This window comes from Acomys russatus, chromosome 22 (assembly GCF_903995435.1).
Source record: "Acomys russatus chromosome 22, mAcoRus1.1, whole genome shotgun sequence".
Classification (NCBI taxonomy): Eukaryota; Metazoa; Chordata; class Mammalia; order Rodentia; family Muridae; genus Acomys; species Acomys russatus.
This window is the reverse complement of record NC_067158.1, coordinates 24,710,076-24,731,327: the sequence shown is the minus strand read 5'-3', so window position 1 is coordinate 24,731,327 and position 21,252 is coordinate 24,710,076. Positions and strand designations below refer to the sequence as shown.

At 45.4% G+C, this 21,252-nt stretch overlaps 1 protein-coding gene across 1 annotated transcript in view; it reads right to left on the bottom strand.

Moving 5' to 3' along the window:
- Slc5a1 (solute carrier family 5 member 1) overlaps positions 1 to 21,252 on the bottom strand; it is a 76,220-nt gene that overhangs the window by 50,265 nt on the left and 4,703 nt on the right. The window contains exon 2 of the mRNA XM_051165253.1: positions 9,646 to 9,717. Within this exon, the coding sequence (XP_051021210.1) occupies positions 9,646 to 9,717 (72 nt within the window). The remainder of the gene's footprint in view (positions 1 to 9,645; positions 9,718 to 21,252) is intronic.

Below are 21,252 nucleotides of genomic sequence, written 5' to 3'. Positions count from 1 at the left end.
AGAGACATCAGGATTCCTAGGGCCACCTCTCTATCTATGCACTGCGTTGGGCCAGGTGTACCCCTCATCCAGGGATGTTCAAACTCCAAGCTACTCCCGGATAGATGAGCATTCATCTCTGTATTTCGGGTAACCATAGTTACCTGAATAGAATGCTGTTGCGGCTCCACCCAGTGCTTGGGATGCACTCATGCTACACATGTATGGGTTGTCTGAAATTCAGACTTAACTGATCACCCTATGCCTAAGGTCTCCAGTTCCATTGGATCCCATCATAATCACCTGAAGGATGGTTAGTATGGGTTGCTGGGACACATCCCCAGAGTTCCTGATGCAGTAAGTCTAGGATAGGCCTAGAAAAAAACGTTTCAAACAAGGATCCAGGTCTTGCTGGTGCTATTGCCCTGGGACCATGCTTTGAGAGCCTCACCCTGGCAGAATAAGATGGAGAAAGGAAAAACACTAGTTTCCATGATGTCTTTAAGAGTTAGCCCACAATGGCTCTGTAAGGTTGGTGTTGTTCTGTTCCCATCTTCATTTCATGGAGGAGGAGCCCTAGGACTAGAGTCACAGGGAAACGTGTCCCAAGTTCCATAACCGAGGGGGGCTGATGTCTATGGACACAGGGAGCAAACACAGCACCACAGTGACTTGCCTTCCTCCCTTCTTCTTCCTGGATACACTCTCCTGCGTGTCCCCACAGGGCCTCTGTGGACGGGGCCTCCTGTCCATCTCTGTGTACTCTGGCACGGTATATGCATGTCTGTGTTGTGTTTATTTTCCTGTTCCTCCTCCTCCTCTCAGGAATCCTACTTCATCCTGCTTGGCATCTCTTTTCAACATGGAAAGTTTGGAAAGATTTGACCTTTGACTTTTGCCATCTCTGAGATTGCACTTCCTGACTTTTGCCAGAAAATGTGGTAACCTTCACATATTAGGAATATTTTATTTCCAAGACTATGGCAAACATTTAGACACAGGCTTTGCTCCAGAATCATTACGGTCCGTGTTTACTTTGGGTGAGCTCCTGTGTACCCAGGGACAATGGCTGTCTTCCAGTTGTTAGCTCTGTACATATCTCTCCCTACTTAAAGACCCAAAGAGGTAGAAGATCAGGAAACTATTGCCAACTTTGGTGTTCTCCCAGTGATTTGGGGGCACTAGAGGGCAAAGAGGTTACACCAAAAACCCAGGTGCCAATGTAGATGACCCAATCTTTGGAATCACCAGTAGTTCAGGGTCCCTCACTCAGAGGACATGAGCTGCCTTCACTGTGTTTCTCCCACACTGGTCCTCATGTAGATCTTCAACTATGTCATGTTCCTTCCAACCTCAGGGCCTTTGACCATTCAGGAAGTTCGTTGGTTGGTGGGTTGGTTGGTTGTGGAATGGTAAGTTTTCAGGTTTTTCATTTGGAGGGGTTTTTTGCTTAAATTGCTCACCTCTAATTTTCAAATGGATGACTCCTTCTATTCTTTTTTCATTTGTAATTGAGACATAATAATTATAAATATTTATGGAACACAATGTGACATCTCAAGGACCAGCTTGATTGACATGTTTCATATCTGGCTGGCCCCTTGGGATCCTCCTGCTCCTGGACTGAAAACAGTCCTCTGAAAGGTCTTCCTGGCCTACCATTGTGAATTAATGATCACCCTGCTCCACCCCAACCACTCTTGGTTCAATTGTGCCTGTCATAGAATCTGCTTCATGGTAGGCAACACCGCGCAGTTGTAGAATAAATGAAAGAGTAATGACGAGCTGGAGAGATGGCTCAGAAGTTAAGAGCACTGGCTGCTCTTCCAGAGGTCCTGAATTCAATTCTCAGCAACCACATGGTGTCTCACAACCATCTATAATGAGATCTGGTGCCCTCTTCTGGTCTGCAGATGTATGTGCAGGCAGAACACTGTATGCACAGTAAATAAATAAATCTTTTTAAAAAATAAAAAAGAGCACCAAAGTTCGTGTAAAAGTCAGACCCCACTCTCTACTCAACTGTGAAGAATGTCCTGTCCATTTGGCTAGATCTGGGTAGGGGTTCTAAGTTTACTGCACGTATTGTCCTTGGCTGGTGGCATAGTTTTTGTTGTTGTTGTTTGTTTTGGTTTTTGGTTTTTTTGTTTTGTTTTGTTTTGTTTTGTTTTTGGAGACAGGGTTTCTTTATGCAGCCCTGGCTGTTCTGTACTCACTTTGTAAACCAGGCTGGCCTCGAACTCACAGTGATCCACCTGCCTCTGCCTCCCAAGTGCTGGGATTAAAGGCATGCGCCACAATGCCGGTGCCATAGTTTGAGCAGGACCCCTGGGCCCAGATCCGCCCATCATAATGTTCTTCTTGTAGGTTTCTAGGACCCTCTATTTGACCATGTCCCCTGGATGGGGAGGTCTGGTGGCACTCAGAGGAAGGATAGCAGGCTACCAAGAAGAGACATGATACCCTATGAGCATATACAGGGGGAGGAGGTCCCCCTCAGTCAGAGTCATAGGGGAGGGGAGTAGGGGGAAAATGGGAGGGAGGGAGGAATAGGATACAAGGGATGGGATAACAACTGAGATGTAATATTAATAAATGAATAAAATATATTTTAAAAAAGAAAAGAAAGAGTAATGCATAAATGGATGAATAAGTGGATGGATGGCTGAAGACATAGCTAATGGAGGAAGACTTAAAGACAAGACAAAATAATGACGATGCTGAGCCAGGTGTGGGAGTGCATGCCTATAATCCCAAAACTCAGGAGGCTAAAGCAGGCTGATTGTAAATTTGAGACCAGCCTGGACTACATAGTAAGAATCTATCCTTAAAAAGGAAGACTACTAAATCATCATCATCATCATCATCACCATCATCATCATCATCACCATCATCATCACTTGGGAGGCAGAGGCAGGAGATTCAGGAGTTCAGGGCCAGTCTCAACTACTTAGAGAGTTCAAGGCCAGCTAGGCTACATAAGACCCTGTCTCAAAGCAACAGCAAGAACAAATAAAATATCCCTACAAGGTAGGTACAATGATGTCTATTTTTCTCCCTAAAGAAGCTGAGACACACAGAGAGAAAGTCACCCAAGACCATGCAGGTAAGGAATGCAATGGGCAAAGGTTCACAGCAGCCCAGGGTGGCTCTAGACTCTGTCGTTCTAATTTCTTCATTGTAAATCACCTTCCTAATAGAAAGTTTCCTTGGAGGCTGCATAACCCTGCAGCTAACTCTGTGATACGCCGCCTGTCACGGGTAGACTAGGATGACTCAGATGATTTCTGATGTGAAGAATGTATCTCAGCCAACAGCTCTGATGCTCTTCTGGCTTCAACCAACTCGAAACACTGGTTATGATTTGCCAATTGCCTTTTGGGACTACAGGAGGGCTAATCTGTTAGAAAACACTAGGAAGGCAGCCAGTGGGAAGTGGGAGGTCAGGTGATTAGGAAACAGCTTAGTGGCAGAAACTTGGCTATACTGGTCGGCTGAAGCCTTGAAACACGAATCGAAGAAGCTCCGTAGAGCCAGGCGTAGGTCTGCAGATGAGACCCAGCAATAACGGTGTCAGCCCGAAAGCCCAGAACTCAGGGGTCTGAGGGAGCACAACCTGGTCCACACAGTGAGACCCTACTCACAATGAAGGGAGAAAGGAACAAGGAGGCTGTTAATTTAGAGGTAACTAAATTGACAATAGAAAGGAAAAGGCTTCAAAAATGGAGGATGACAGAGAAAGTGCAAGAAACAGAGGAAGAGAAAGAGGCGGTAAAAGAGGAAAATGAAAAGAAACAAAAGAGGAAAAGGAGGAAGAAAAAATCAAGAGGCACCAGGATGTTTAAGAAGGGAGGAACAGGGCAGGGGGTGTTGGGGGACACCAAAAACTTCCACTGCAAAATAAATGTCACTGTGAGAAGTGCCAAATTTTGCTAGCACCTGACACTCAAACTCAGAAAAAAAATAAATGGCTTGAGATGGTTAACAGTAGCCACGGTAGCCCACACCAGGCCTTGCCAAGAGGTCAGCGTGGCATAGCTATGGACAGCCTGATCAGGACGAGGCTTATTTTTCCCGTGTTACCACCGTGAAACTGAAAGATGTAAGAGTAGTGGGTCTCTGTCTCTCCTCTGTCTCTGTCTCTGTCTCTGTCTCTGTCTCTGTCTCTGTCTCTGTCTCTCTCTCTGTCTCTGTCTCTGTCTCTGTCTCTCTCTCTCTCTCTCTCTCTGTGTGTGTGTGTGTGTGTGTGTGTGTGTGTGTGTGTGTGTGTGTGTGTACAAGGACAGATATTAGAGTTTTAGAAAGGCTTTGTGCCCTTCAAACTTGCTCTGTTCTTATGCACTGTGAGGCCATTGCATCAGAGGGCAGGGCCCAGCCTGATGCCTCAGGCAGCCACCAAGAAAGACATGGGAGCCCTCAGCCAAGCCAGTTTCCTCCTCGCTGTTCCTTCAGCGCATCATGTGTTCATCAAGTGCTTACTTGCAGTGCAAGGCTGTGGAGTAGGCATCACGCTTAATCATTTTTTTAAGCTACAAAAAGGAACGAATTGTCCTTCATCATGGACAATGGGATAAGTATATGAGCAGCTTCCTGCAAATAGAGAGGGCAAAGCCAACCTTGGTGGCAGATAAGGCAGAAACCGCTCCTCCCAGGCTTCTGAGGGGCCAGCTACCTGTCATCCCTGAATGCTTCTTGCTGGGACTCTGTCCTGTTGCCTGTTCTTTGTCTCCCCTGTGTCAGTTTTCCTGGTTCCCTTCCTGCTTCTCTGATTTATGACCTCCCCTGTGTCTAGGGCCCTGCCATGTTTTCCCTGGGCAGCCTTTGGGCCCCCTGGTCGCATGATAACTGGTTGAACTTTGGTCTGATGGTTTGGTTTTTAGACACTTAAAAGCAAGATTAAGCTAGGCATAATGATGCCTACCTGTAATCCCAGCACTGAGGAGGCCGCGGAGGGAGGATCTTTAATTCAAAGTGAGGCCTTGCCTTAACAAGATAAATAAATGAAATAAGAAGCAAAATAAAATCAGGTATATTTCTTCAAGACATCTAAAAGTTTGAAGTGCCACCCTCTTCCTTTAAGGATAATTTTCATTCCATTTTGTTGTGGTGGTAGTTGTGGTCTTTGTTAGTGGTGGGTTTTTTTGTCTGGTTGGTTGGTTTTGGGGTTTTTGTTTTGTTTTGTTTTGTTGAGACAGTTTCTCCATGTAACAGCTCTGGCTGTCCTGGAACTCACTGTGCAGACCAGGCTAGTCTCAAACTCACAGAGGTCTGCCTCCTGAGTGCTGGGATTAAAGGCGTGCACCACCGCCGCCGCCACTGCCTGGCTTTCAGATTAATCTCTGTACTGTACCTATTGCCTCATAAACGTCTGTCTCAAGACCTGAGCACCCAGAAGAGCAGGGAGAACCCCGCTCTGTGTAGACCCGGGCAGCCCATGGAGTTACTCGTCCTCCTCACTGTCCTTACCAAGCCAGATCACCCAGGGTTCAATCAGGTAAGTCTTGGAAAAGGATCCACTGACAAAAAAAAAAAAAAAAAAAAAAAAAAGAATAAGAGACAAACCAGAGAATGGAGCAGGTCTGAGTTCTGAGACTTTGCAGTGCCCTTAAAAAAGCAAAGAATTAGCCTTTCCACTGTCCTACCTCCTTCAATCGTGAACTCTGCTTTCCTCCCAGTTTCCTCATGGGAAACACTCAAGCCCTCCCTGCCTCAGAGTTACCTACCATTCCTGCTTGGAAAGCAGCCATGCTAACAGCAGGTGAGAGGGGTGGAGGGGCCCATTGGGTGATGTGTACTGACGCCAGCAGGGGGAGTCACTCACTGGCTTCTCTGAGGGTCCCTGCATCAACATATCTGAGAACTGGTAATCTACTTACGGATTTAGGAACCTCTGACAGGGTTAAACTGACTTTTTAATTTACTACGAGAGAAAATGGAGATTATAATTTGGGTGATGTTTAAAATACATTTTAATTTTGATGAGAGTCTTTAATATGTACTTGCTTTTTTTTTTTAAGATTTATTTATTATTATATATACAGTGCTCTGCCTGCATGTACACCTGCAGGCCAGAAGAGGGAATCAGATCACATTATAAATGGTTGTGAGCCACCATGTGGTTGCTAGGGATTGAACTCAGGACTTTTGGAAGAGCAGTCAGTGCTCTTAACCACTGAGCCATCTCTCCAGCCCCCCCCCCCCCGTATCTGCTTTTTAAAACTTATTGTTATTTCATGTACATTTGGTGTTTTGCCTGCATGTATAGCTGTGTAGATCGGGAGTTACAGACAGTTGTGAGCTGCCATGTGGGTGCTGGGAATTGAGCCTAGGTCCTCTGGAAGACCAGCTTGGCCTCAAACTCACAGCGATCCACCTGCCTCTGCCTCTGCCTCTGCCTCTGCCTCCCAAGTGCTGGGATTAAAGGTGTGCGCCACCACACTCGGCCCAACACTCCCATTTATTAACCGCCAGCCAGACTCAGTGTAGGGTGCCATATCTGTGTTGTCACAGGTGTTTCTGATGCATAAACAACTTTAGAAGCCATTTATCTTTATTTTTTTAGTGCATGTAAGTGTATCACATGCATGCCTGGGCGCCAGATACCCTGAAACTGAGGTCACAGGCATTTCTGAGCCACCTTGTGGGTGCTGGGAACTGAACTCAAAGCAAATGCTCTTCATTGTTGAGCCGTTCCTCATGATTGTAAGGTCCAGGCACCTGGAACAATTTTTATAATTGTATGACGCCTTAGATGAAAACCATGGTTAAAAAAAGAAGAGTCAGCTGAGCGTGGTGGCGCACGCCTTTAATGTCAGCACTGGGGAGGCGGAGACAGGTGGATCACTGTTCACTGTGAGTTTGAAGCCAGCCTGGTCTACAAAGTGAGGCCAGGCCAGCCAGAGATACACAGAGAAACCTTGTCTTGAAAAAAAAAAAACAAAAAACAAACAAAAAAAAAACCACTAAAAACCAAACAAAACCACAACAAAAAAGAAAGAAAAAGAAAAAGAAGAGTCAAATGACAGCCTCACCAAGGAAGTAAAGACTTCTGTTCACAGGAACAACACGTGCCTTTCTGCTAGAGCAACCAATCCTGCGGTGTGCATAAGGACACAACACCTCTGGGAAACCTCACAAACCCACAGACCCTGCCTGCTTTGGGTGGGGACCAATGCCTCTCAGCCAACCCTCAGCCTGAAGCCGGGCTGTTCCCAGACCTACACTAACTCACAAACCTCCCAAGAGAGTTCATCCTCTGGCCTCCACCCTCAGAAACTGTGATCTGCCAGGTGGTGGTGGCGCTCGCCTTTAATCCCAGCACTCGGGAGGCAGAGGCAGGCGGATCTCTGAGTTCTAGGCCAGCCTGGTCTACAGAGTGAATTTAATGACAGCCAGGGCTACACAGAGAAATCCTGTCTTGGAGGTGGGAGTGGGGTGGGGGTGGCAGTGGAGGAAGGAATCTAACCCCAAGTAAATCAGCCCCAAGATTTTTATATAAAAATTTTTATATAATTTCCTCTGTTGGACCCTAGAGTCCACCCAGGTAGGGGTCGTCGAGAGAGACCACTCGAGGACCACAGTGTTGATGCAAAAACACAAGGTTTATTGCTGACTCGTCAGGGGGCCTCAGCACTCACTCGGGAGGGAGGCACACCGAGTCACTGTTACAGACTGCTCTTAAAGGCTAAAACCGCAAAGGTTAGGAGGGGCTGCGTGCCCTACGTTAGGATTGGCTCTGGTGGTCGCTAAGGGTGCTTGTCTAAATGTTATTGGCTATTGCAGGGGTCGTTGGTCTTGGGGGCTATTCTTGGCAGGGAGGGGTGTTGGGGAGTTTCCAGAGAATTTCCAGATGGTACTTTTCTGAGAATTGTTTACCTTAGTTGAAATTGTTTATCTCAGTTGGCCACCTTGATCTCAGAAACTGAAACTGGCCTTCAATTCTTTCTGGGTCACTTTCCCAAGCTTGTCTGGGTCACGTTCCCAGGCTTAGGCTGAGAGAGAGAGCCTTACACCTCATACTAAAAAAAAAAATCAAAATTTTAAAGCTCAACCCATGCCATCCCTAACAAAACAAAACCACCACACAGGTCAAGATAATTTTAGACATATCATAGCTTCCTTTTTATTTCTATGAACTAGGAGTGATGACATTTACCTCCTAAAGAGTGTCAGGAGATGTCAGAACCTCCGTTTAAAAAGTGGGACTTCAAAATATTAAAAAGCTTCTGCCCAGCTAAAGGAAACTCAACCAGGCCAAGAGGAAGTCCAGAGAATGAGTGAGAATCTCTGCCAACTATACATCTGGCAGAGGATTAGTAGCCAAAACATATAGAGGAAAATGTCCCCTCCGAGAGCCAGGCACCACTAACAATGACCCTACACCAAAGAAGCTCTCTCTTGAGTTGTTGGCTGAAAACAAGAGACTCCCAAAGCATTAGAGATTATTCCTATTGCACTCGGTTGCCCCTCAGAGGCGGAAGGTAAGTTCCTTGAAGACACCACGTGCTTCAGACATAGTGCCCAGAGGCCCCTGAGCTGGAACTAAGTGGAACGCCTCCTCCCTGAGGACCTGGAACTGAGCGGAATGCCTCCTCCCTGAGGACCTGGAACTGAGCGGAATGCCTCCTCCCTGAGGACCAGCTTTCTTGGTACCGGAAGACACCATGCAAGCTTCCAAAGGGGGCAGGGCAACGAACAGTCCTGTCCAACCATGACCCCTACGGGCCATAACGATGACCAGCGTGGCACGATAACCCCGAGGGTTTGGTAGCGGCACACATGCCTCAACAGTAACTAAGAGCTCTCTAGTTGGACGTAAGAACTGCTCCACAGGAGGCGAAGCATGCTTGGTTCTGGAGACCCAGTCACCTCTCCATGATCACTGAGGTCCTGGGTACTAGAGGGGGACCTGCAACTCTACCAAGTCAGCATCATGCCTAACTACAATTCTAAAACTGTCCTCATACCAGACACTTAGATAAGTATAGGTTTTACCCACCCACGCCCACACCCATCAAGATATTCCTCTTTTCAGTAAGTGGAGACCATTACTTAAAACCACAACCAATCAGAATGCAGAGTTGTGGAGCCCAGCCTCATGGAATACATCTATGAATCAACCCACAGACTTGGGGAACATTGTAGAAGATGGGGGGGGGGAGGGTTGTGAAGAGCATAAGAACCAGAGGATCAGGGAATTTGCTTTGTGGTTGTGTCTCCTAGTGATGTTAGAAGCTACACCCGCAAAGGCTCACCAACATGACTGCCCAAACATGAGCTGAACCATGACAACAAGAACAGACGTGCCAATGTGGATGTGGGACAACATGAGGCCTCGACCCTACACAAAGAACCATAAAACACAAGGGATGCTGACAACAGAAGTAGTTTTTCCCAAGGTAGAATATACCAATAGGTTATCCAATATAAAATAGTCATCCCTGAATATGTACTCACATACGTATACATATATACATATATATATATGTATGCTTGTAACAACAATTAATGAAAACAGAGGCCGTAAATTTGAAACAGAGCAAGGAGGAAATGTCTAGAGGTAGAAAAGGGGAGAAATGATGTGATTATATTATAGTCTCTTAAAATAAACAACAACAAAAAAGATAAAAAGTTTTGTTTTGTTTTGTTTTTTCAGAGAAAACTTACCGGCCACCACACCATACTTCGACCTGCCAGGAAGAAGCCTCCAACAGTCCCACGATTAGTGGAAAACATGGCCTGAGGAAAAGAGGGTCAAAAATGTACCCAGAAGTTAGAAGAGTGACCACCAATGAAAAACATACCACTCCACTGACAGGCTCTTTCTTATTCCCATCCCACTTTCTGAAGTGCTTCTCTTTCCTGTCGCACGCACGCACGCACGCACGCACGCACACGCACCCACGCACGCACGCACGCACGCACGCGCACGCACGCACGCACACATCCCCCCTACCCCACCCCCATCCCAGCCTCAGCATGCTCACATGAAGGATCTCATGAATAATTGCAAATTATGCATTATATACATAATATAGTTTATTATCACATTATATCTTATATTACACAGACAGGGAAACTGAGGCCCTAGAGCCAACTCTTCAGTTAGCCTGGCATGTGGTTTTGAGCAAAGTCCCCTCCTGTTGACTTTGTTTTGTTTGCATATTAAAAGGGGAAACGCAACATCTTTGTGTCTTTTGTACATGCACCCCAAGGTGTGGTGAAATTTCATACCTTTAAAAAATATATACTTTAAAAGTATATAAATTATATTTCAATAAAACTATTGATAAAAAAATAAAATATCACAAGGATGCAGCGTTAAGACTTAGTCTTACTTAAAAGACAAGATATTCAAGTTCAAGTTTTTCCCCTCTGAATACATACAGGCACTCCCTAGAGCTTGCAATTTGCATTATATTGTGACTAAGTTCCGAATGAATGAGGAAAGGCCTTCTGGTAGCAAGAAATACTTCACAGAGAGGCAGGGTTTCCCCCAAGTCTTGAAGGAAAAGTGGGGTTTTGTTAACCTGTGAGGAAGCAGGAGGAGAGGTGGGAATTCAGACTTCAGGATTGGCAGCTTAGGAATTGAGGTAGTACAGCACCCAGCGTGTGGTGCAGCACCCAGTGTGTGGGTGCAGCACCCAGCGTGTGGTGTAGCACCCAGCGTGTGGTGCAGCACCCAGTGTGTGATGTAGCACCCAGCGTGTGGTGCAGCACCCAGCGTGTGGTGCAGCACCCAGCGTGTGGTGCAGCACCCAGCGTGTGGTGCAGCACCCAGTGTGTGATGTAGCACCCAGCGTGTGGTGCAGCACCCAGCGTGTGGTGCAGCACCCAGTGTGTGGTGCAGCACCCAGCGTGTGGTGCAGCACCCAGTGTGTGGTGCAGCACCCAGTGTGTGATGTAGCACCCAGCGTGTGGTGCAGCACCCAGCGTGTGGTACAGCACCCAGCGTGTGGTGCAGCACCCAGCGTGTGGTGCAGCACCCAGTGTGTGATGTAGCACCCAGTGTGTGGTGCAGCACCCAGCGTGTGGTGCAGCACCCAGTGTGTGGTGCAGCACCCAGTGTGTGGTGCAGCACGCAGTGTGTGGTGCAGCACCCAGCGTGTGGTGCAGCACCCCGCGTGTGGTACAGCACCCAGTGTGTGGTGCAGCACCCAGTGTGTGGTGCAGCACCCAGCGTGTGGTACAGCACCCAGTGTGTGGTGCAGCACCCAGTGTGTGGTGCAGCACCCAGCGTGTGGTACAGCACCCAGTGTGTGGTGCAGCACGCAGTGTGTGGTACAGCACCCAGTGTGTGGTGCAGCACCAGCGTGTGGTGCAAGCACCCAGCGTGTGTGCAGCCCCAGCGTGTGGTGCAGCACCCAGTGTGTGGTGCAGCACGCAGTGTGTGGTACGCACCCAGTGTGTGGTGCAGCACCCAGTGTGTGGTGCAGCACCCAGTGTGTGGTGCAGCACCCAGTGTGTGGTGCAGCACGCAGTGTGTGGTACAGCACCCAGTGTTGTGGTGCAGCACCCAGTGTGTGGTGCAGCACCCAGTGTGTGGTGCAGCACCCAGTGTGTGGTGCAGCACCCAGTGTGTGGTGCAGCACCCAGCGTGTGGTACAGCACCCAGTGTGTGGTGCAGCACCCAGTGTGTGGTGCAGCACCCAGTGTGTGGTGCAGCACGCAGTGTGTGGTGCAGCACCCAGTGTGTGGTGCAGCACCCAGTGTGTGTTGCAGCACCCAGTGTGTGGTGCAGCACCCAGTGTGTGGTGCAGCACGCAGTGTGTGGTGCAGCACCCAGTGTGTGGTGCAGCACCCAGTGTGTGGTGCAGCACCCAGCGTGTGGTGCAGCACCCAGTGTGTGGTGCAGCACGCAGTGTGTGGTACAGCACCCAGTGTGTGGTGCAGCACCCAGTGTGTGGTGCAGCACCCAGCGTGTGGTGCAGCACCCAGCGTGTGGTGCAGCACCCAGTGTGTGGTGCAGCACCCAGTGTGTGGTGCAGCACGCAGTGTGTGGTGCAGCACCCAGTGTGTGGTGCAGCACCCAGCGTGTGGTACAGCACCCAGCGTGTGGTGCAGCACCCAGTGTGTGATGTAGCACCCAGCGTGTGGTGCAGCACCCAGCGTGTGGTGCAGCACCCAGCGTGTGGTGCAGCACCCAGCGTGTGGTGCAGCACCCAGCGTGTGGTGCAGCACCCAGCGTGTGGTGCAGCACCCAGCGTGTGATGTAGCACCCAGTGTGTGGTGCAGCACCCAGCGTGTGGTGCAGCACCCAGTGTGTGGTGCAGCACCCAGTGTGTGGTGCAGCACCCAGCGTGTGGTGCAGCACCCAGTGTGTGATGTAGCACCCAGCGTGTGGTGCAGCACCCAGTGTGTGGTACAGCACCCAGCGTGTGGTGCAGCACCCAGCGTGTGGTGCAGCACCCAGTGTGTGATGTAGCACCCAGTGTGTGGTGCAGCACCCAGCGTGTGGTGCAGCACCCAGTGTGTGGTGCAGCACCCAGTGTGTGGTGCAGCACGCAGTGTGTGGTGCAGCACCCAGCGTGTGGTACAGCACCCAGCGTGTGGTACAGCACCCAGTGTGTGGTGCAGCACCCAGTGTGTGGTGCAGCACGCAGTGTGTGGTACAGCACCCAGTGTGTGGTGCAGCACGCAGTGTGTGGTGCAGCACCCAGTGTGTGATGTAGCACCCAGCCTGTGGTGCAGCACCCAGTGGGTGAGAAGGGAACAGCAAGCGGCACTAGCTGTTGAGCCCAGCTGAGGGGAACAAATGTGGAGAAAGTAAAAAGTAAGACAGGATTAAATCTCTCTAGTGCCAGGCCAAAAAGCACAGGCTTTGTTCACAGGCATGGGGAGCCACTGAAGGTTTGGAAGGAGGCAGATGGCCTGTATGTCCAGAACAAGATGAGCTTCTCTCATCGCTCCTCTGGAACACCCACCTCTGAACCTGTGGTCATTCCTGGCCCAGCCTTCGGCTCAACGCCATTGGCCAGGTTTCTAGGTCTCTTCGTCCTCCCTCTCTCTTTCTCTGTCACTGGACCATTTATTCAAACACTTGCTAATGAGTGATGGTGGCTTTTCTCTTATCAGTGGCCCAAAGGAGTTAACCTCTGACGTCATTCCTGCAGCCAACACGTCTGCAGCAGGTACACCCTTCGGGGTGTGCAGACTGTGCGGATGGCTTGAAATCCTTTGGAAAGAAAGGCCTTTGTGCATCCAATCAGTTAACAAAGATTTATTGAACACCGCTGTGCATCAGGAAGTACCAGGGAGAGCACCCAAGTCTTTTTTGACTACTGGCAATGCCCCCTCCCACAAGAAAAAACACTCTGAAGACTCAGTGGTGGTCTTCCTGGGAATAGCAACATAATGAACAAACCTAAGGAGCAGAGAAGATGGCTGACACGGAAACAGAAATAAATGCTAAAAGATTTAGCCTCTAGAAATTGACTGGGGAGAAATTACTCTGAAGATAATTCTAAAGTTAGGAACCAAGGAACGAAACACCCACCCAACAATAACAAGAGTAGAAATCAACACCTAGAACTACAGTCATCTCAAATCCAGCGTAAGACACAATCAATAACAAGCAGGACAACCAGCAGCCCTACCACAGGAGGCCCAAGATGTGCAGCAGAGCTGAAGCACAAGACAAGGACTTCAAAATAGCCTTTATGAATATGTCAGAGTTCCTTACAGGAAAAAAAAAAAAAAAAGAACAAACCCATTGAAGAAAATCTATGAAAATACAAACAGTGAGGTGAAATGAAGAAAATAGATTAAGACCAGCAAGTCATAATAGAATCAATTAAAAAAAAAAAAACCAGGTTCTGGAGACATGGTTAAAAATACTGGCTGCTCTTCCAGAGGACACGGGTTCAATTCCCAGCACCCACAAATTTTAGGAACTCAAACAAGAAACTCAGAGGCAAGCCTTGCCAGCAGAATACAAAAGATGGAAGAAAGACTCTTAGGCACTGAAGACAACATAAAAGAAATGGATACCTTGGTAAAAGAAAACATTAAGTGAAAAATAAAACCTGTAAAAAAAAATTCAGGTACAAAACATCTAGGAAATCTGAGACACTGTGAAAAGCCCAAACTTACAAATAATAGGAATAGAGGAAGGAGGGAAAAACCCAGGTCAAAGACACAGAAAATATTTTCAACAAAATTATAGAAGAAAATTTCCCTAACCTAGAGAAAAGGATGCCTATCAAGATACAAGAAACATACAGAAGACCAAATAAACTAGGTCAGAAAAAAAATCCCTTGGTACTTAATAATTAAAACAATAAATGTGCCAAACAATAAATGTATTAAAAGCTGCAAGGGAAAAAGACCACAAAACATATAAAGACAGACGCAATAGAATACTGCCTGACTTCTCAGTGGAGACTCTGAAAGCCAGAGGGCCTGGACAGACGTTAAACAAGCCCTAATAGAGCACAGATGCAGCCCAGATGATTACACCAGCAAAACATTAAATCACAACAAGTGGAGAAAGAAAGATGTTCCATGATAGAAACCAAATTTAAGCAGCATCTATCTACAAATCCAGCCCTACAGAAGGAGCTAGAAAGAAAACTTCAACTTAAAGAGGCTAACCACACCCAAGAAAACACAAGGAAACAAACCCATGCCACAACAACAAAATAGAAATCAAAAGACACAAACTAACAGGAATCCATCCTTCTGCTGCATCTAATAAACACACCTGAACATCAAGGATAGACATCAGTCATTCAGGGTCCAAGCAAATGAACCTGAGAAGCAATCTGCTGTAGCCATTTCAATATCTGACAAACTAGACTTCAAACCAAAACTATTCAGAGGAGATAGAGAAGGACACACCACATACTCATCAAAGGAAAAATCCACCAAGAGGGTGTTGCATTTCTTAACCACTGTACACCAAACACAAGGGCATCCAAGTTCATAAAAGAAACATTCCTACAGCTTAAATCACACATTAACTCTCACACAGTGGTAGTGGGTGGTTTCAATACCCCACTCTCACCAATAGACAGGTCATCCAGACAAAAGCTAAACAGAGAAATACTGGAGCTGACTGACATCATAAACCAAATGGACCTAGCAGATATTTACACAACATTTCACCCAAACACGGAAGAATGTACCTTTTTCTCAGCAGCTTAAGGATCTCTCTCCAAAATTAACCACATGTTTGGACACAAAGGAAGACACAACAGACACTAGAAAATTGAGGTAACTCCCTGCATCGAACCTAATCACCACAGATTAAGGCTGGTTATCAACAACAGAGGCAACAAGCTTACAAACGTCAGGGAACAAACAGCTCACTACTGAATGAACAATGAGGGAAGAAAGAAATTAAAGACTTCCCAGAACAGAATGAAAGTGAAAACACAACATCCTCAACCTATGGGACACAATGAAGGTGGTTCTGAGACACAAGCTTATAGCACTAAGTAACTACATCAAAAAAATTAGAGTAATCTGATATTAGTAACTTAACGGCACACCTGAAGGCCCTGGAACAAAAATAAACAAATAACACCAAAAAGGAGTAGATGGCAAGATATAATCAAACTCAGGCCAGAAATCAATAAAATAGAAAGAAAAAAATCGATTCAAAGAATCAATGAAACAAAGTTGATTCTTTGGTAAAAATCAGTAAGATTGACAAACCCTTATTCATATCAATTAAAGGCTCATAAAGAAGATCCAAATTAACAAAATTAGAGGAAAAAGAGCAACATAAAAATAGACACCAAGGGCTGGAGAGATGGCTCAGAGGTTAAGAGCACTGACAGCTCTCCCGTAGGTCCTGAGTTCAATTCCCAGCAACCACATGGTGGCTCACAACCATCTGTAATGTGATCTGATGTCTTCTTCTGACCTGCAAGTGTACATGCAGACAGAGCACTGTATACATAATAATAAATAAATCTTTAAAAAAAAATAGACACAAAGCAAATCCACAGAATCGTAAGAAATACTGTAAAAACCTGTACTCCACCAAATTGGAAAGTCTAAAAGAAATGAACAATTTTCTTGATACATACCATCTACCAAAGTTAAATCAAGATCAGATTTTTTAAAATTAAACAGACCTATAACCTCTAATGAAAAGGAAGCAGTCATTGAAAGTTTCCCAACCAGGCCAGAGAGATGGCCCGGAAGTTAAGAGCACTGGCTGCTTTTCCAGAGGTCCTAAGTTCAATTCCCAGCAACCACATGGTGGCTCACAACCATCTCTTATCGGATCTGATGATCTCTTCTGTAGTGCATGAAAACAGAGTACTTATATACATAAAATAAAACAAACAAATAAATCTTAAAAAAAAAAAAGTCTTTCAACCCACCCCCAAACAATAGTGCAGAATTTTACCAGACTTTCAAAGAAGAGTTATTGTCAACACTCCTCAAATTATTCCACTAAATAGGAAGAGAAGGAACACTGCCCAGTTTATTTTATGAGGTCACAGTCACCCTGATAACGAAATCACATAAAGGCCTAACAAAGAAAGAATTACAGGCCAATTTCCCTCATGAACATGGGTTCAAATTTTCCCAATAAAGTGCTTGCAAGCTGAATCCAAGAACACATAAAAAGGCCATCCACCATGATTGGGTAGGCTCCAGCCCAGAGAAGCAGGGTGGCTTGATATATATAAATCCACCTTATAAACAAATTGAAAGACGAAAAACCACATGATCATCTCAACCATGCAGAAAGGGCCTTTGATAAAATCCAATGCCCCTTCATGATAAAAGTCCTAAAGAGATTAGGGATGCAAGGGACATGCCTCAATATAATAAAAGCAGTTTACAACAAGCCCATTGTAGCCAACATCAACTCAAATGGAGAAAAACTCAGTCATTCCACTTAAGTCAGGAACAATACAAGGTTGCCCATTCTCTCCACATCTCTTCAACACAGTACTTGAAGTTTCAGCAATAAAACAGCTAAAGAAGATCAAGGGGATACAAATTGGAAAGGAAGAAGTCAAAGTATCTTTAGTTAAAGATGATCTGATAGTATATATAAGTGACCCTAAAACTTACACCAGGGAACTCCTATAGCTGATAAACACTTTCAGTAAAGTAGCAGGATATAAAACTAACTTGCAAAAATCAGTAGCACTCCTAAAAACAAATGACAAAAAGACTGAGGGAAAAAAAACAAAGAAATAACACCTTTCACAATAGCCTTAAATAATATAAAATAGCTTGTGGTAACACTAATAAGGCATATAGAGGACTTGTATGACAAAAATGTTAAAGCATTAACAAAAGAAGCTGAAGACAAGATAAGAAGATGGAGAGGTCTCACGTGCTTGGAAGTCAGCAGGAATAAAATAGGGGACACGGCCACCCTACAAAAAGCAAAGCATTGATTCAGTGCAGTGCAATCCCCATCAAATTCCAGCACGATTATCACAGAACTTGAAAGGACAATTCTCAACTTTATATGGAAACACAAGCAACCCAGGATAGCTAAAACACGCCTGAATGATAAAGGAACTGCTGGAGAGATCACCATCTCTTGATCTCAAGTTGTACTACAGAGCAATAGTAGTAAAAAAAAAAAAAAATGGTATTGGCACAAAAATAGACACATTGATCAACGGAATCAAATCAAAACCCCCAAAATATGCCCATACTTTATGGACATGTGCTTTAGAAGAAGAAGAAGAAGAAGAAGAAGAAGAAGAAGAAGAAGAAGAAGAAGAAGAAGAAGAAGAAGCACCAGCCAGAAATAAACAATGGGGGGGAGCAGAATTTTTAACAAATGGTGTTATTCAAAGTGAGTAGCTACATGTAGAAGAATGTAAATAGATCCATATTTTTCACCCTGAAAACTCAACTCAAAGCGGATCAAAGAAATCAACATAAGACCAGATAAACTGAATCTAATAGATGAGAAATCAGGGAACAGTCTTGAATTCATCGGCACAGAAAAGACTTTGTGAACAGAACACTGATAGCATAGTCCCTAAGAACACCAGTTGATAAATGGGACCTCATGGAACCGGAAAGCTTCTATACAGCAAAGGACACCATCATTCAGACAAGGGAGCCACCTACAGATGGGATAATAGTTTTAACAATTACACATCCAACAGAGGGCTAATATCCAAAATATATAAAGAAATCAAGACCAGGAGAGATGGCCCAGCTGTTAAGAGCACTGGCTGCTCTTCCAAAGTACCTGGGTTCAATGCCCAGCACCCACATGGCAGTTCAAAATTGTCTACAACTCCAGTTCAAGGGGAACAGGCACATTCACACACACTTACATGTAGGTAAAACACCAATGCACATTAAAAATTTTTTAATGAAAAAAAAAAATCAAGGGCTGGAGAGATGGCTCAGTGGTTAAGACCAACGCCTACTCTTCCAGAGGTCCTGAGTTCAATTCCCAGTAACCACAGAGTGGCTCACAATCATCTATAATGTGATCTGATGCCCTCTTCTGGCCTGCAGGTGTACATGCAGGCAGAACACTGTATACATAATAAGTAAATCTTTTTTTTTTTTTTTTAAACAAAAACTGGACATCAAAGGGGAAAATCATTAAAAATGAGATGCAGGTCAAAACAGAGAATTCTCAGGAGATAAAGCTCAAATGGATAAAAAGCAGTTAAAGAAATGTTCAGCATTCGTAGTCATCAGGAGAAATGCAAATCAAAACTATTGTGATATTTCATCTTACTTCAATCAGAATGTCCAAGATTCATAAAACAAGTGACAGCTCATTGCTGGTGAGGATTTGGAGTAAGGGAACACTCATCCATTACTGGTGGGGATGCACACCTGTACAGTCACTATGAAAATCAGGGTGGTGCTTCATTACAAAGGTAAGAATGAAGCCAAGCGTGGTAGCACACATCTGTAATTCCAGCACTCAGGGACGCAGAGGCAGGTGAATCTCTGTGAGTTCGAGGCCAGCCTGATCTACAAAGTGAGTCCAGGACAGCCAAGGCTACACAGAGAAACATTGTCTTGAAAAACAAGCAAACAAAACAAAAAGAAAGAAAAGAAAAGAATTTATTTACATCAAGATCCAGCTATACCACTCTTGGGCATATATACAAAGGATGCTTTATCCTACCACAGAGACTCTTGCTCAGTTATGTTCATTGCTGCTTTATTCATAATAGCCAGAAATTGGAAACAACCAAGATGTCCATCAAAAGATGAATAGATAAAGAAAATTTGGTACATTTACCCAATGGAATATTACTCAACAATTATAAAAATGAAATCATGGATTTTCAGGTAAATGGGTGAAACTAGATAAAGAAAATCATCTGGAGTGAGGTAACCCAGACCCAGAAATACAAGTATAGTATGCATTTGCTTATATGTGGATATTAGTTGTTAAGTCATTGACAAGCAAGATACAGTTTGATTAACTACAGAATTTAGGTGGAGAGTAAAGGACTAGAAGGGAGGATGGCATCTCCCTAGGACGGGAGAGAGAATAGATAGTGATAAATGGAGACTTGGAGTGGGGACTGGACTGGGAGGGTCAAACAGGAGGCTGGAGGGAAGAAGGGGACAAGGGAGGGAACACAGGAAGAGACAGCTAAAACTAAGGGCCATTTGAGTAGAAGCTTCCTAAAATACAGAGAGAGAGAGAGGGAGAGAGAGAGAGAGAGAGAGAGAGAGAGAGAGAGAGAGAGAGAGAGAGAGGAAAGAAGAAGAAGAAGGAAAGAAAAGAGAAGAAAAGAAGAAGAGGAGGAGGAAGGAGAGAGAGAGGGGGAAGAGGAGGAGGAGGAGAGAGGGGGGAAGAGGAGGAGGAGGAAGAGGAGGAGGAGGAAGAGGAGGAGGAGGAGAGAGGTATAGATACAGATCACCAAATAACAGGGAGACCTAAATGGGCATATCTCATCACCAAATGAAGCCTCCAGTACCAAGAATGGGTTATATCTAATTGAGTTCTTGGCCAATGAGAACCTTCAATCCCAGGGTATTGCCAAGGTTATTGGTGGCTCTTTGCCAACTGACAGTAAGGCCCTATTGCTGAAGAAAATGCCTACACAACTCATTGAACACAGAGAAGTTGAGCTGGTGCCTAACTAAGCCTTCACTCCTGCAGACTAGTGCTCATGGTCCTGGAAGGTACTCCACATGCTACCAAAGGAGAAAGGTAAACCATGACTGAGCTATAAACCCCTCGATATACAATGGTATCCTGCCTGCAATGTGCACTGCAGCAATAGTGGCACAAAAGTTATGCCACTAACCACCCAATATCTGGTTGAATTTAAGGCCTATTCCATGAGATGGGGGGGGGGGGGGACCCATGCCCAATTCTGATCAACTGGCCAATAACCTGAGATGAGATAGGCCAGGGATCTAGGGGGAAGCTGAATACTACTGTTCTGCTAAAGGATCAGAGCAATAAAATGACTCCTAATGACATTCTGCTATATTCATAGATCTGTGCCTTGCTCAGGCATCATTAAAGAAGCTTCCTCCTACACCAGATGGGAACAAATACAGAGACAAGATACAGAGAGTGAGAGACCCTGAAATACTCAGCCCTAAAAGAGATGTCTCCATCACCACCACTCACTCAGGCAAGAAGAAGAAGGAGGAGGAGAGAAGGAGGAGGAGGAGGAGGAGGAGAGGAAGAGTGTAAAAGTCAGAGGTGATGGAGGACACCAAGAAATCAAGGCCTCCTAGACACAGCAGGGATGGATGGCACACGTATGAACTCATAGAGACTGTGGCAGCATGCACAGATCTTGCACAGGTCTGCACCAGATGGGGTCCTAGAGTTAAAAGTAAAGGTGAACACATGCCCCAATCCCTACGGCAGAAGCTATCGCCAACCGATAGCCACCTGCAAATGAAAATTTCGTTTTCTTCAAGGGAGTCTCACTGGGGAAACAAACCACTCTTAAGGGTCGGCCTCATGGGCTAAAGTAGGTGGCCGACAGAACATGAACTCAACAACATCTTTGGAGGTCCTTTGTCTCATAATGTTAAGTCATGGCATTTTTTTTTTATACCTTGCAGGTCTTTTACTTATATATGGTGCCTCTCAGTTTTGTGTTTGAATGGGATTCCTGTGTATGCAAACGTATGTGTCTCTTAATCTCTATGGGTTTCTTGTGGCTTTTCTCTGTTTTTTTGTTTTGGTTTGGTTTGGTTTGGGTTTTTTTGTTTTGTTTTGTTTTTGTTTGTTTTGGTTTTTTGTTGTTTGTTTGGTTTTTTTTTCCTGTTTGGTTGTTTTTTCCTATTCCAACTTGTTTGTTTTGTTTTATCTTATATTATATTTCATTAGAC